Here is a 13,259-nt window from a genome sequence, read left to right on the forward strand (position 1 = left end):
CGAAGGAATGACTAAAGAAATCCGAAGGAATATTCTGGGAATGATATTAAGTTTTATTTCTGAGGTCAACTTCAGAAGCTATAAAATTAAAGTAAAAAATACTGTTTGTGTCAGGATTAAAAATTGTTGAAAAAGTTACTGCAACATATAAAAAGCAACCCATACTATGGATTCTTATAGAAGAAAACTGAAAAGATATACAATATCTTTTCCTTGAAAAAGACTACGTCCACAAAAAACGAACAGAAACTAATTTAAACAACTGTTTCCAGAAGACAAGTTTTTCAAAGAAAAGTAAAGAGTTCCATTAAGCCAAGAATGATCAACAATAAGGTCAGATAATCTTCCAATCATAAAACTACCACAAATCAATATCAATAAATAAATGAAACTCAAAACGAACAGAAATTGCAATAAATAGCCGAATCAAACTCAAAACAAGCAAAAATTAACATGAATAGGGCTGGCAATCCCTTTGCCTTCCCAAGGCCAGAACACAATTTGCGCTTTACTGAAAACCTTTCTTACTTTCACTTTCACGTTTCTTACTTTCACTTTCACGTTTCTTACTTTCATAAATAAAAAATTATCAAAACCTTAACGAAGAAATGTCAGTATAGGTCAATTTAACTGATAATCGACCGTCACTCGTTTGTTTGTTTGTTTTTTTCAGTAAAGCGCAAATTGTGTACTCGTCTTGATAAGGCATAGGGGTTATCAGTCCTGCTCATGTTAATTTTTGCTTGTTTTGCGTTTGAATCGGGTATTTATTGTAATTTCTGTTCGTTTTGAGTTTCATTTATTTATTGATCGTGATTTGTGATAGTTTTACGCTTGGAAGATTATTTTACTTTATTTTGGCCCATTCTTGGCTTAATGGAGCTCTTTGCTTTTCTTTTAAAAACTTGTCTTGTGCAAAAAGTTGTTTAAATTAATTAACTAGAAAACCAAATCTTGTGTTTAAGTGAGCTGTATACAGGTCCCCATTGCAACTAATCTGAGGGGAAAAGATGTAGCAATACTTTCAGAGAAGTATCGTATCTGGGGAAGATTGTAATCTTTGATAATTTGCGATAGTAGGTTGATGCTGGGCTTTAAGAGTTTTTTTTTTTTTTACAAATTCTAGACTTTGCAAATTGAATATTAATTATAGAATATCTTATTTTGATATGTCGATATTTTACTATTATGCTAAATCTCTTTCAAATTTTTTTATGATAGCCAAGTTGGATATTTCAGATCAGTATCTAAAGAAATATTATGTTCATATTATAACTGCAAATACTCTAAATTTTTTTGAGTTTTGCTATGGATATTTTCTTTACTACAGGTGAACAAGTGAAATCAAAGAACTTTTACCTGAATAATTGTCAATAATCTTAATGATCAGTTCAGAAGTCAGGGCCAAAGAACACCATACTATCTGAGGCATTTACGGCAGAGAAGTCAACTAGGTTTACCGAAACTTTTCCAGCTAAAATGAAGAAAAAACATAAATATTTTGTCCTGGTTGCTGAAACAAGCATTCTTAGACCAATAAAGATTTCATCCTGTTTGGCTACGTGATGGTGCAAAGACTATCCTTTAATAGACTGTTTCGAGACAAAAACGAATAAACGAAAGTTTGTCTTTTGGGAAACAGTAACTCCAGATATTATGGTAACTTGCATCTAAGAATTAGGAAGAAATGCGAAGGGTCACCGAACCATTGACACGGCAAGCATAAGGGACAGTTTTAAAAGGGCGATAATAGAATATTGAATCATCACCTGGTAGGGTGTCTTGTCTTATTTTTACACGTTTGAAAATTGCCAGACACCGTTTACTGGGACCAATGAGGGACCTATGAGGCCACATTACATCCACCACATTACTTTTCATTACATCCACCATCTTTACTAATAATATTACCCAAATGAATAAAGCTATCTATCTTCTCGTTCTTTAATAACAAATCCTGGCCCTAGTAAATGTCAAACCCATTCTGGCGTCCTGAACCCTCGAAATATTCAAAACCGCATTTATTTCGCTACTAGATGCATCTTGTTTTACCTTTCCATTAGATACGATATTCTCCCATAGCCTTTGTCTTTCCCTCTGGAAAAGGCTCATTAGAATAATCCTTAGAAAAGGAGATAGAACCCAACCCTTTTTGGCTTCTGATTGCACACTGTACCAACTACTAATATTACTTTCTGCCTTAACCACAGCAATATCATCCTTGTACATATCACTTCATCATTTTAGGCTAACACACCTAACTGGTATATCGTACAAATATGGATATTCATTAAATCCTTTGAATTAAAATGGAATAGTTGTGGGCATCACGTTATGGCGAATTATAGAGAAAACCAAGACAAATAGTCCAGTGGAGTGAAAGGCAATTCTGGCCTTAATCGCCCCTTATTATGATTGTATAAAAATAAGGTTAGTTCATTTGTTAATAGATATGTCTATCTATTATCCGTCCATGCGTCATTCCTAGGGCAGTAGAACCAAGGTAGATAGTCATAGAGCTAAGATAGTTATAGAACCTATTGTTTTCTAAGTGCTTGGTTAATTTGGTATCGGTAAACGGGCGGAGTATGCGGGTGCCTTTCTCATTTGACCAATATTTGTTTGTTTTCCTTTAGCAAGTCATGCCTGCCAAGAGTCTCAGGCAGGATGACCAAGATTATGTATTTTCTCTTAGCTGAATCACATGCCTGTTCACAATTTTTAAAACGAGGGATTGAAAAGGTCTAGCGATTAACACTATTTTCAATTGTTCACTAATCCAAAGGTTTGAGGGCACAAGCTTTGAGTTTTATATGAATTTCTACCTTTACTTCAAATAATACACTCTCTGACACTCAAAACACTTGAACAGCTTTTAAAATAAAGGGTAAGCCAAAACATCAAATATACTAAAAATTAAGTGAAAAGGAGGATAAAAAGAAGAAAGTGTTTAACGAGTGAAACATCAGGAAAAATAAAGATGTTCAGCAAAGACATATGCGAAGCTATCTTTAGGGTAAAATATTATTAAGAAAAAGAAATACTAACAGCTGTGATGACCAAACAGTTGTGAGAAACAGACAATACCAAATTGTTATGAACGGATCACCTTTTGGCTTTATTTGCGAGAGGATGGCTCTTGTCATTTTTGTCAGTTTGTTTATTTATTTGAATTATGTGTTTTAAGTATCAAATCTATGCTTTGAGTGATGAAGCCGATGGCATTTTCGAGTTCAGAATTAGAAATATCCTCGTATATACGGTGAGGTCTTTCATTGATAAAAAAAAGTCCTCCCAGAAAATTCTCCCCCTGTGGCAAGTCCCCTTTGGAAAATCCCCCTGGAAAATATTCCCAGCGGAAAATCCCCCCACGAAAAGAAGTAAGGAACAGCAATAAAACTTAAAACAAACAGAAATTATTACCCGTATGAGGGGCTCATCTCCTTCTAATACCTCGCTCTTTACGCTAAAGTATTTTTAGTAATTTCAACTATTTATTCTACGGCTTTTGTGATTCAGGGGTCATTCTTAATAAATTGGGATAAAATCTAAGCTTTAGTGTAAAGAGCGAGGTACTGACGAAGGGGCGAATCCCCTCATATATGTAACAAAAACATGAGAATACAAAAGTTCTTTACGTAAGCTAATTTATAAGTTACGTAAATCTTTTACCAATAAAAAGATTCGTAAAAAATTAAAAGTTCTAGTTGCCTTTTTAATTAACCAAAAAATCGGAGGGTAACTAGGCTTCGTCCCCCGCTCTTTTTTTCTCAAAATCATTCGATCAAAATTATGAGAAAGCCATTTAGCCAAAAAAAAAAAATAATATGCAAATTTCGTTTTGATTATTCCTCTGCGGAGAGCCAAAATCAAAACATACATTGATTCAAAAACGTTCAGAAATTAAATATAAAAAAACAAGTTTTTTTAACTGAAAGTAAGGAGCGACATTAAAACTTAAAACACACAGAAATTACTTCGTATATGAAAGAGGCTGCTTCCTCATCAACGCCCCGCTCTTTACGCTAAATTTTTTTACTGTTTTTAAAAAGAAGAATTGAGAGAAAGAGTCAAACTTTAGCGTAAAGAACGGGGCGCTGATGAGGAAGCAGCCTCTTTCATATACGAAGTAATTTCTGTGCGTTTTAAGTTTTAATGTCGCTCCTTACTTTCAGTTAAAAAAACTTGTTTTTTTATTTAATCAAGTCAGAGGCATGTTAATGCGTTGTCTATAGTAAACAGCCATTAGCCCTCGTATTTATTTTTTCTCAGAGGTACTTCATATGGAAGCGGTAGCGGTAAACTTTGGAGAGGGTTCGTTCGATTGCAAATTAAACGTTCTAGTATTCTTTATAAGAGTCAAAAGTGATTGGAGGGCAACCAGCCACCCTCCCCCATGCTGTTTTTTCACCAAATGTGTCAGATCAAAAATTTTGAGACAGCCATTTTGTCCAAAATAGTCCAAAGACCGGATAGTCATGGCTCAAGCCTCTGCACTCTGCAATTTGTCCTTTGTTTGTATGCAGGATTTATCATTAGGGAAGGGGAAAGTTTGGTTTTGGGTGTATCCAAAAGACCAAGCCTATTAAGGTGCAATTTTGGAGAATTTGGGGTTTTTTATACTAAATCAAAAGGCATTATGTGTAGCAAGTTTATCCAAATGAGATATCTGCAATGTTTTAAGTATTGCTAAAGGTATCAAGTTGAAATTTTCAGGACATATGAGAGTGATGTTTTAAAGTGGTCGAATGGCTGCCAGTACCCCTTCCAAGCCCTCTTTAGCCAGCTTCTCTACAAAAATACCCGATCAAAATTTTAAATTAAACATCTTGTTCAAATTAATCTTAAAGTTAAATATTTATGCCTCTTGGGATGTCATAAAACTTCACAGCTTTGGATAGGAATAGCAAACACGATCGAAACATACTATGTGAATGCTGGTTATCAAAACAGCGCACCAGATATATCTAAGAAACTGCTGAGGTATTAAGTTGAAACTTACAGGGTATGTTGAGAAAGAAGTTGAAAAGTGATAGGAGGGCTACAAGCTATCTTTGCCACATTACAATACAAGGAGTTCGGAAGTATGAATGATAGTACTTATCTATAAATCTTTTTAATGCGGAAAATGTCAATTTGAGTGTAAAATATGGTTACTATGAGCAATTTTATCCGCAACAAACGCTCTCTGAACAGGTATATTTTCAAATTTATTCCAGTGAAGATTACTTCACAGACCTGACTTCCACATTTATAGATTCGTATGTCATTGTCGAAAAATGTAACAATGAAAAACCAAGTGCAGCCAAGAGGTTATCCTATGAAAATTGTGTACTGCACAATTTGTTTAGACAAACAGTGTGTACATAAATGGAATATTGGTGAGCACAAGCGATAATCTTTTAAATTATGCTAATTGCATACAAGACATGTTGATGAGCCCAATTTCATATAAGAAATTGAGGGGCACGGCTATTGGATATTAATATAAAACGGACACTGACACTTCCAATATACTTAGAGATGCGACAACTAAAGATTAGAACTTGGTTGGGAGAATAAATCATTAGCTATTTAATATACCTCATTGGTTGCCTCTCAATGTTAAGATTGACATAAAGCTACAACCCGCTCCTTCCAATTTTATTTTGTGATAAGTACTTGGCACTGTACCTGATGTAACAGTCTATCTGTTGTAAGTGATACTTCATGTACAAAAACAACAAGTCGTGAGTTCTGTTTATTTGACAATAGAGAAATTAAGCGTTAGTGGAAATAATAACAAACTGCTCGTTTCACATACATTCACAAATCAACGATATATTACTACGTGTTCACGTACCTATCCTGATTTGACATTTATGAATTGCAAAAATCCATCAAAACTTGTTTGGGCTTTTGTAAAAAGTGCTAGTGCCGTTGGATCCTGGACAAATTCTCCACATGAATTTGAAATGTTCGGACTTTCATATCTTGTATGTAAAATAAATGAAATTACACTCTACATTTATCCTTTGATAAATCCTATAGGAAACTATATGAGTTGACAATACAATCCGTAGATCGAGATTCACAACTTTTTGAAAATGGTGTAATAAATATAATGTTTGCAAAAACTTTTGGTATCATTATATTAAATTTGTCTGGTACTCAAGATATGAGTATTGTACGAACGAGGAGTGTACATTTAGAGTGCGCCTTTGCTGAGTCATTAGCTGAGAGTATTGCATTAATCTCATTAGATCAATTTGAAATTCACTGGGAAATCACTCTCGAAGGAAGTATTCTACTAGACCTCGCATCACGAACACAAATCAAATAATCAGTGTATTTAATATGGACTCATCTTTGTCCAAATACAAATCCTATTGTATACCATCGAATTTTCTTGAAAAAATTCAAAGTGTTTACTTTGGATTGTTTACCCTTATCATTGTTAATAGCAGTCTGTCAACCGTAAAGACAGGTCATTGGCTAAGCATCTTTAAAATAGCTAACAATATAGAATATTTAAAACCTGTTGGCCTGCCATACTCATTCTACACTCCACAAATCGAACAATTTTATTGAAAGCAGTGGGAAAACTCTTATTCAAAACCAGAAGAGAGTACAGGATTTAAAGGTTAAAAGCTATGGTTTTAATGCACTACTATATTTCGTTTTCCAATATCGTGGTTATACTTGCAATGCATCACTCAACATTTACGTAGACATTCCTCGCCTGAATGACTTCCTGTTTTGGAAAATATACTTTCATACCTGTATAATACTGATTTCAGCACCCTACGATAAAATGTTCAAAAATGCTTGCAACTTTGTTTATTAATAAAAAATGTATACATTCATAAAAAAGAACTTTTTTCCTCCTTAGATTTCTTCTTCTGCGTATAGGTAGCTGTCAAGAACAGCTAATGGCGGCAGATCATCTGAATTCATTGTAATATTGATCTTGATGTGCAAAGTCAGGGTCATATTTTCCACAGTACAATACAAGTTCACTCTTACTGTATCTCTTTGTGAAATCAATGTCAATATTTTTATTCATATTGTAAAATTCACGTGTTTCAATTTGTTTATTTGAAACTATATCATATACACTGTTTTTAAATGGAGAATTACTGTCTGTAATATCCAAATAAAAATCAGTGGGCTTATCATAGCAGCCCTTGTCTTGACAATGATCACGTTGAAACCAAAGTCTCCTGTTGTTTCAACAGTTGAAACGTAGACCTTATTCTTATCCCCAAAACAGTTTCAAACCACGACGATCCAGTCTCTTAGAAATAATCTAATTTCTTGTTAAGAGTTCTTTCTGATTATACCAGGATAGGTATTCTTCCAGAGATAGCATTTATCATAGTGACAATTGGAGCATAGGAATCCTCTAGTGTAAGAGTCACAAATCTCTTCAAAACAGGAATTACAGCCTTTAATTTGAAGTGCATATCCTCTTTGTAATTTACATGGATTGCATAATCTACACTTTTTGTCATACTTGTCAACAATTGTACAATTGTCGTATTATGACCAGCTACCCAGTGTATACATAAATATTGGATATGCATAGAAAATTTTTCCAGTGTTGATCAAACTGGCTTACAGTCGATAAGGAGATTGTTCTTTTCTGATTCTAGAGACAGAGAGAGAAAGGAGTAATCAAGTCCTACTTAGGTAATATCCATAAGGAGAGGAACGGTAACCTACTAAAAAAAAATACCTAACAAGGAAAAAAATGTTCGATTTACAAACATTTTTATTACATAATTACAACAATATATATTACCCGTTTTACTTACCGATTCAACTTATTCTCATCAATATAATTCAGCCTATATACCCTATATTCAGTTTTGTTGCAAAACATAACTACTCCTCCAATTTGGAACAGCTAAATGATATCACGTATCTTTCATATATTATCTCATTCAAGGCTTAGTCAAGATCCTCATGTAATTTCTACTACTACATTTGGTACTCTTGTCTTTGTATCATTGCTGCTTCCAGCTCCACAATCAAGATCTAATAATACAAACAAACAACTCATTTTTGCTAATATCTATTGCCAAATAAAACTTGATGATAGAGAGTACATTCAAACTGTTCTCTATCTCCGAATTCTATTTTCTTATTAATATGAATAACGTTGAAAATCTTGCCATATATTTAATCTGTTTCCAACGGTTGGTTGCTAGGACCTCATGGGTATATGCAAAAGAGATTCTCACGGAAGTACGCGAAGGAGACATACCTTCTGTGGTATAAACAATCTCGTTGCCAGGGTATGTCCATGACCAGATATGGTTGCTAAGTAAATCGGTTATTTAAATTTCGTGCTAATTCGATTAAGCCAATGAGGTATGTGTAAGGCTGCAGACAGAGATAGTAACCGGTTATGTTAATGAACTTACTTCAATAGTCCCTATAGTCTCATTACTTATAAATATTCTCCTCTGTTTTTTTCGTACCTGGCTTTTGGATTTGCTTCTTTCCTCTTTTGATATTTTATTCTAAATCAATTCAATTAATAATAAATTCAAAATCTAATCATTACTCGAGGGTGCTTTCCATTTAATTATATAATGAGCTAATAAATAGAGTTTTGCTTTCCGTTGACTTGTTTTGTGATCTGTTGTGATTTGTGTTCTGTTAATAAATCTTTCATGTTCAATGTTCTTAAACCAGAAACAAAACTTTATTTCTTTTGAAATTTTTTTTTTCCTAACAAAAAGGATATCACATGAAACTCAAAAATATTCCAAAATTGTTATATTTGTTAGACAGAAAGATAATGACAGAATCCTAGTTTTTTATTGTCGCTGTTTGTTTTCCAGCCAATGTCCGCATTTTTTGTAAATCTTTGATTTTACTTCAAGCTCTAGAGTTGTTGGTTTACTAAAAAATTCAATAATTACGCTGACAAAATCTAATAAAGTTAGATAAACATAAAGTATGTGGACAGTTTCATGTCTTTCGCCTAGTTGTTTAGTTTTCGTTTATCTTAAATATCGCTATTGCTATGACAAATTTAATACTCTGTGATAAGACTAAAGCTTTAAAGTTCGGTTTTTTCTTTCGAAGCTGTTCCTAACGCCAGAAGTCCATCCCAAATGGTTTTGAACACTTTAATTAATTTATATGCAGACCTCACGCTTTTTCTTCTAATTATCCATACTTTATATTAGGCTAACTTGACAGTCTAAAAACAAATTATGGCAATAGAATATAACAATGAAAAACTACATTATAGCTTTTTCTAACAAAACTCTAACCCGAATGGTGACCAGTTTCGTACTTTAACATATTATAAGGACCAGTTTCGTCCTTTTTCAGGCGTTTTGGAATGTAAATTTCACAGTAACTAGGAGCAGGTAGTTAGATGTGACCTGGCCAGAGGTTGCCGCAATTTATTACCAGAACACAATTTTTCAGCAATCCTTCCGCTTTTCACAATCAAGGGGGGATGCCCCTTTGCCAGCACCAAAAGGGTTCTCTATGTTGTAACGGCTACCAACATTCTGAAGGTACAACTTATACAAATCTTTCAAGTTTAGGTTATACCAAGGCAGGCAAGTGCGTAAACATTTGGTTTCTGGGGGTCTACCAGTAGATCAAACAAACAAACTTTACATATAATTTGAACAAGGATTGTCCATAAATTCTAGGGGGGGGGTTTGGGTTTGCATATAAATAGGTAAAACTCATTAAGGTTTTCTGGTTTTGTCATCTGGTTTTTCAATCAAATTTACCGGACCGAAAACATGGAATTATTTGCCCAACACTTTGAGAAATGCTAATAGCCTACCAGAGTTCAAAAGTAAGATTAAAAGCTTCTTAATGGAAAATATTGAATTAGATCCTAATTTCTTTTACCGATAGTTCTCTATGTTTTGTTTTATTAATTTACGTTTGTTTTCTTTTCTTTTCCCTTCTTCTTCTTTTCTTTTCTTACCTTATATTTCTTTTCTTGATGATTGAATGAATACTGTCACCCGTTACGGGCAGTGCTCCCTTAGGATGTAGTTAGTTTATAGTGTGTGATTTTTCTGTTTGTTTGTTAATAAACGAATTGGATTGAATTGAACTGAATTAAATTTAAGTTACCCCACAAAAGTTACGAGTTTTTCAAAAATGTACACCCCCTACTCCAAAAATTCAAGAAAAAATGGCAAAGGATATTGATGAAAGTTATACCATCAAACACAGCGTATCAAATAGCCCTGTTGTGTTTTAAGCCACGTCCACAAAATACAATTTTTTTTCCGAGAACAAAGCCGTGTTTATCTGTTGTTGTTGTTTTTGTTTTCAGGGGCGTTGCTCTGTTGGTGTTGCTCCATTTTCAGCTTTTTACCAACCCTAATATGCGAACTTTGCAAACAATCAAACACTGATACTGAAATATATTTTTAACGTGTTTTTATTTCTGGCCTCTGAAAATCTCGGTCATCCGCATTGCAATTCCAGTAGGCTTTTTCAGTAGGTAAAGTTCATTTGAATTCTCTTTACCCATCTACCTTAATCATGCCCTAGGATGGATGATAGACTATCTAACAACAAGTGAAATTTCATCATTTTTGAAGAATTCTGAGAAAGGTTATACCATTGCCAGATTCCCTCTCCCTGAGACTATCTGTCTTGGCTTTACTCCAATTAGCCATGGCAATCAAGCTTTCATGACTTCCACCAAGTTGATTTTAATGCAAACGTAATGGATGAAGTCAAATGCTTGCTTTAAATGCACAAATTTTAACATCAGAATGGTAAGTAAAAGGGAATGTCTCATTGTTAGTATAATCTCAAGTTTTCCAGTAATGTAGCAGTGATACATTCAACATTTATGACCAACCTTATTCCATAAATAAAAATTTCGACAGTGCGACAACCAGATAGAAAAAAAGTGGCTTGCGAGTTTCCATTTAGCCGATACAAATATTTAATTTTTTTTCCTTTTTAACATGCACTGAAGAAAACGCTGAATCATTTTTAGCATTATATTTTGTTTGCCACGTAAATACTGTTGTTTAGTCAGTAGTTAAGTTTGTTAACTTGATGTTTAAAACACCAAGAACAGCAAAATGAAAAGATTGGCTTCACCTGGCCCCATCTTGGCGCCGCCTGGCTCCATCTCATGTCTATGCACATCTGAAAACCAGGATTTTCAATGGTTTTTATGGCACTTGGTATTAATCAAGTGACATATAGCAATCGCAAATTCTGTCGGTCTGTCTGTCGGTCCCGGTTTTGCTACTTTAGGCACTTCCAGGTAAGCTAAGACGATGAAATTTGGCAAGTGTATCAGGGACCGGACCAGATTAAATTAGAAATAGTCGTTTTCCCGATTTAACCATCTGGGGGGGGGGAGGGGTTAACCATCTGGGGGGGGGGGTCGGGGGCTGGTTAATTCGGAAAAAATAGAAAAAATGAAGTATTTTTAACTTATGAGCGGGTGATGGAATTTTAATGAAATTTGATGTTCGGAATGATATTGTGTCTCAGAGCTCTTATTTTAAATCTCGATCGGATCTGATGACATTGGGGGGAGTTGGAGGGGAGAAACCTAAAATCTTGGAAAAAACTTAGAGTGGAGGGATCGGGATGAAACTTGACGTGAAAAATAAGCACAAGTCCCAGATACATGATTGACATAATCGGAACGGATCCACCCTCTTTGGGGTAGTTGGGGGGGGGGGGGTAATTCTGAAAAATTAGAAAAAATGAGGTATTTTTTAACTTACGAAGGGGTGATCGGATCTCAATGAAATTTGATGTTTATAAGGATAACGTGTCTTAGAGCTCTTATTTTAAATCACGACCGGATCTGGTGACATTGGGGGGATTTGGGAGGGGGAACCTAAAACTTGGATAACACTTAGAGTGGAGGGATCGGGATGAAACTTGGTGGGAAAAATAAACACAAGTCCTAGATACATGATTGACATAAACGGAACGGATCCGCTCTCTTTGGGGCAGCTGGGGGGGGGGGGTTATTTCTGAAAATTAGAAAAAATGAGGTATTTTTAACTTATGAATGGGTGATCGGATCTCAATGAAATTTGATTTTTAGAAGGATATCGTGTCTCAAAGCTCTCGTTTTAAATCCTGAACGGATCCGGTGACATTGGGGGAAGTTTGGGGAGGGGAACCTAAAATCATGGAAAACGTTTAGATTGGAGGGATCGGGATGAAACTTAGTGGGAAAAATAATCAGAAGTCTTACATACGTGATTTACATAATTGGAACGGATCCGCTCTATTGGGGGGGGGGGGGTTAATTCTGAAAAATAAGAAAAATTACGTATTTTTAACTTACGTAGGAGTGATCGGATCTTCATGAAGGTTCTTATTTAGAAGGACCTCGTAACTCAGATCTCTTATTTTAAATCTCAACCGGATCAAGCGTAATTGGGGGGGGGGGCAGTTGGGGGGACCAGAATTCTTAGAAAATACTTAAAACGGTGAGATCAGGATGAAACTGGATGGGAAGAATAGAAACCTGTTTAAGATACGTGACAGACATAACCGGACCGGATCTTCTCTCTTTGGTGGAATTGGGGGGGGGGGGGGTAATTTTGAAAATTGAGGTATTTTTAACTTACGAAAGGGTGACCAGATCTTAATGAAATTTGATATTTAGAAGGATCTTGTGCTTTAAAGTTCTAATTTTAAATTCCGACCAGATCCTGTGACATTGGGGGGAGTTGCAGGGGGAAACCGGAATTCTTGGAAAACGAGAAAATTGGGGTATTTTTATCTTATCAATAGATGATCGGATCTTAATGAAATTTGATTTTTAGAAGGAATTCATGTCTCAGAGCTCTTATTTCAAATCCCGACCAGATCTTTTGACATTCGGAGGAGTTGGAGGGGGAAATCTTGGAAGAACGCATGGAGTGGAGGAATCGGGATGAAGTTTGGTGGATAGAATAAACAAATGTACTTGATACGTGATTGACAAAATTGTACTGGATTCGCTCTCTTTGGAGGAGTTGGGGGGAGGGGTTCAGTGATTTGGTTAGTTTGGTGCTTCTGGACGTGCTAGGACGATAAAAATTGGTAGGCGTGTCAGGGAGCTGCACAATTTGACTTTTAAAGTCGTTTTCCCAGATTCGACCATCTGGGGGGCTAAAGGGAGATGAAAAATTAGAAAAAATTAGGTATTTATAACTTACGAGTGGGTGATCGGATCTTAATGAATTTTGAAATTTAGAAGGATATCGTGACTCAGAGCTCTTATTTTAAATCCCGACCGGATCTGGTGATAT

General features: G+C 35.1%; 1 protein-coding gene across 1 annotated transcript in view; it reads right to left on the minus strand.

Moving 5' to 3' along the window:
- LOC136039858 (uncharacterized) overlaps positions 1–13,259 on the minus strand; it is a 38,055-nt gene that overhangs the window by 16,204 nt on the left and 8,592 nt on the right. Inside the window, exon 2 of the mRNA XM_065723796.1 lies at positions 1,360–1,474. Coding sequence (XP_065579868.1) covers positions 1,360–1,432 — 73 coding nt within the window. The 5' untranslated portion in view covers positions 1,433–1,474. The remainder of the gene's footprint in view (positions 1–1,359; positions 1,475–13,259) is intronic.

The sequence above is a fragment of the Artemia franciscana genome, chromosome 20, assembly GCF_032884065.1.
Source record: "Artemia franciscana chromosome 20, ASM3288406v1, whole genome shotgun sequence".
Classification (NCBI taxonomy): Eukaryota; Metazoa; Arthropoda; class Branchiopoda; order Anostraca; family Artemiidae; genus Artemia; species Artemia franciscana.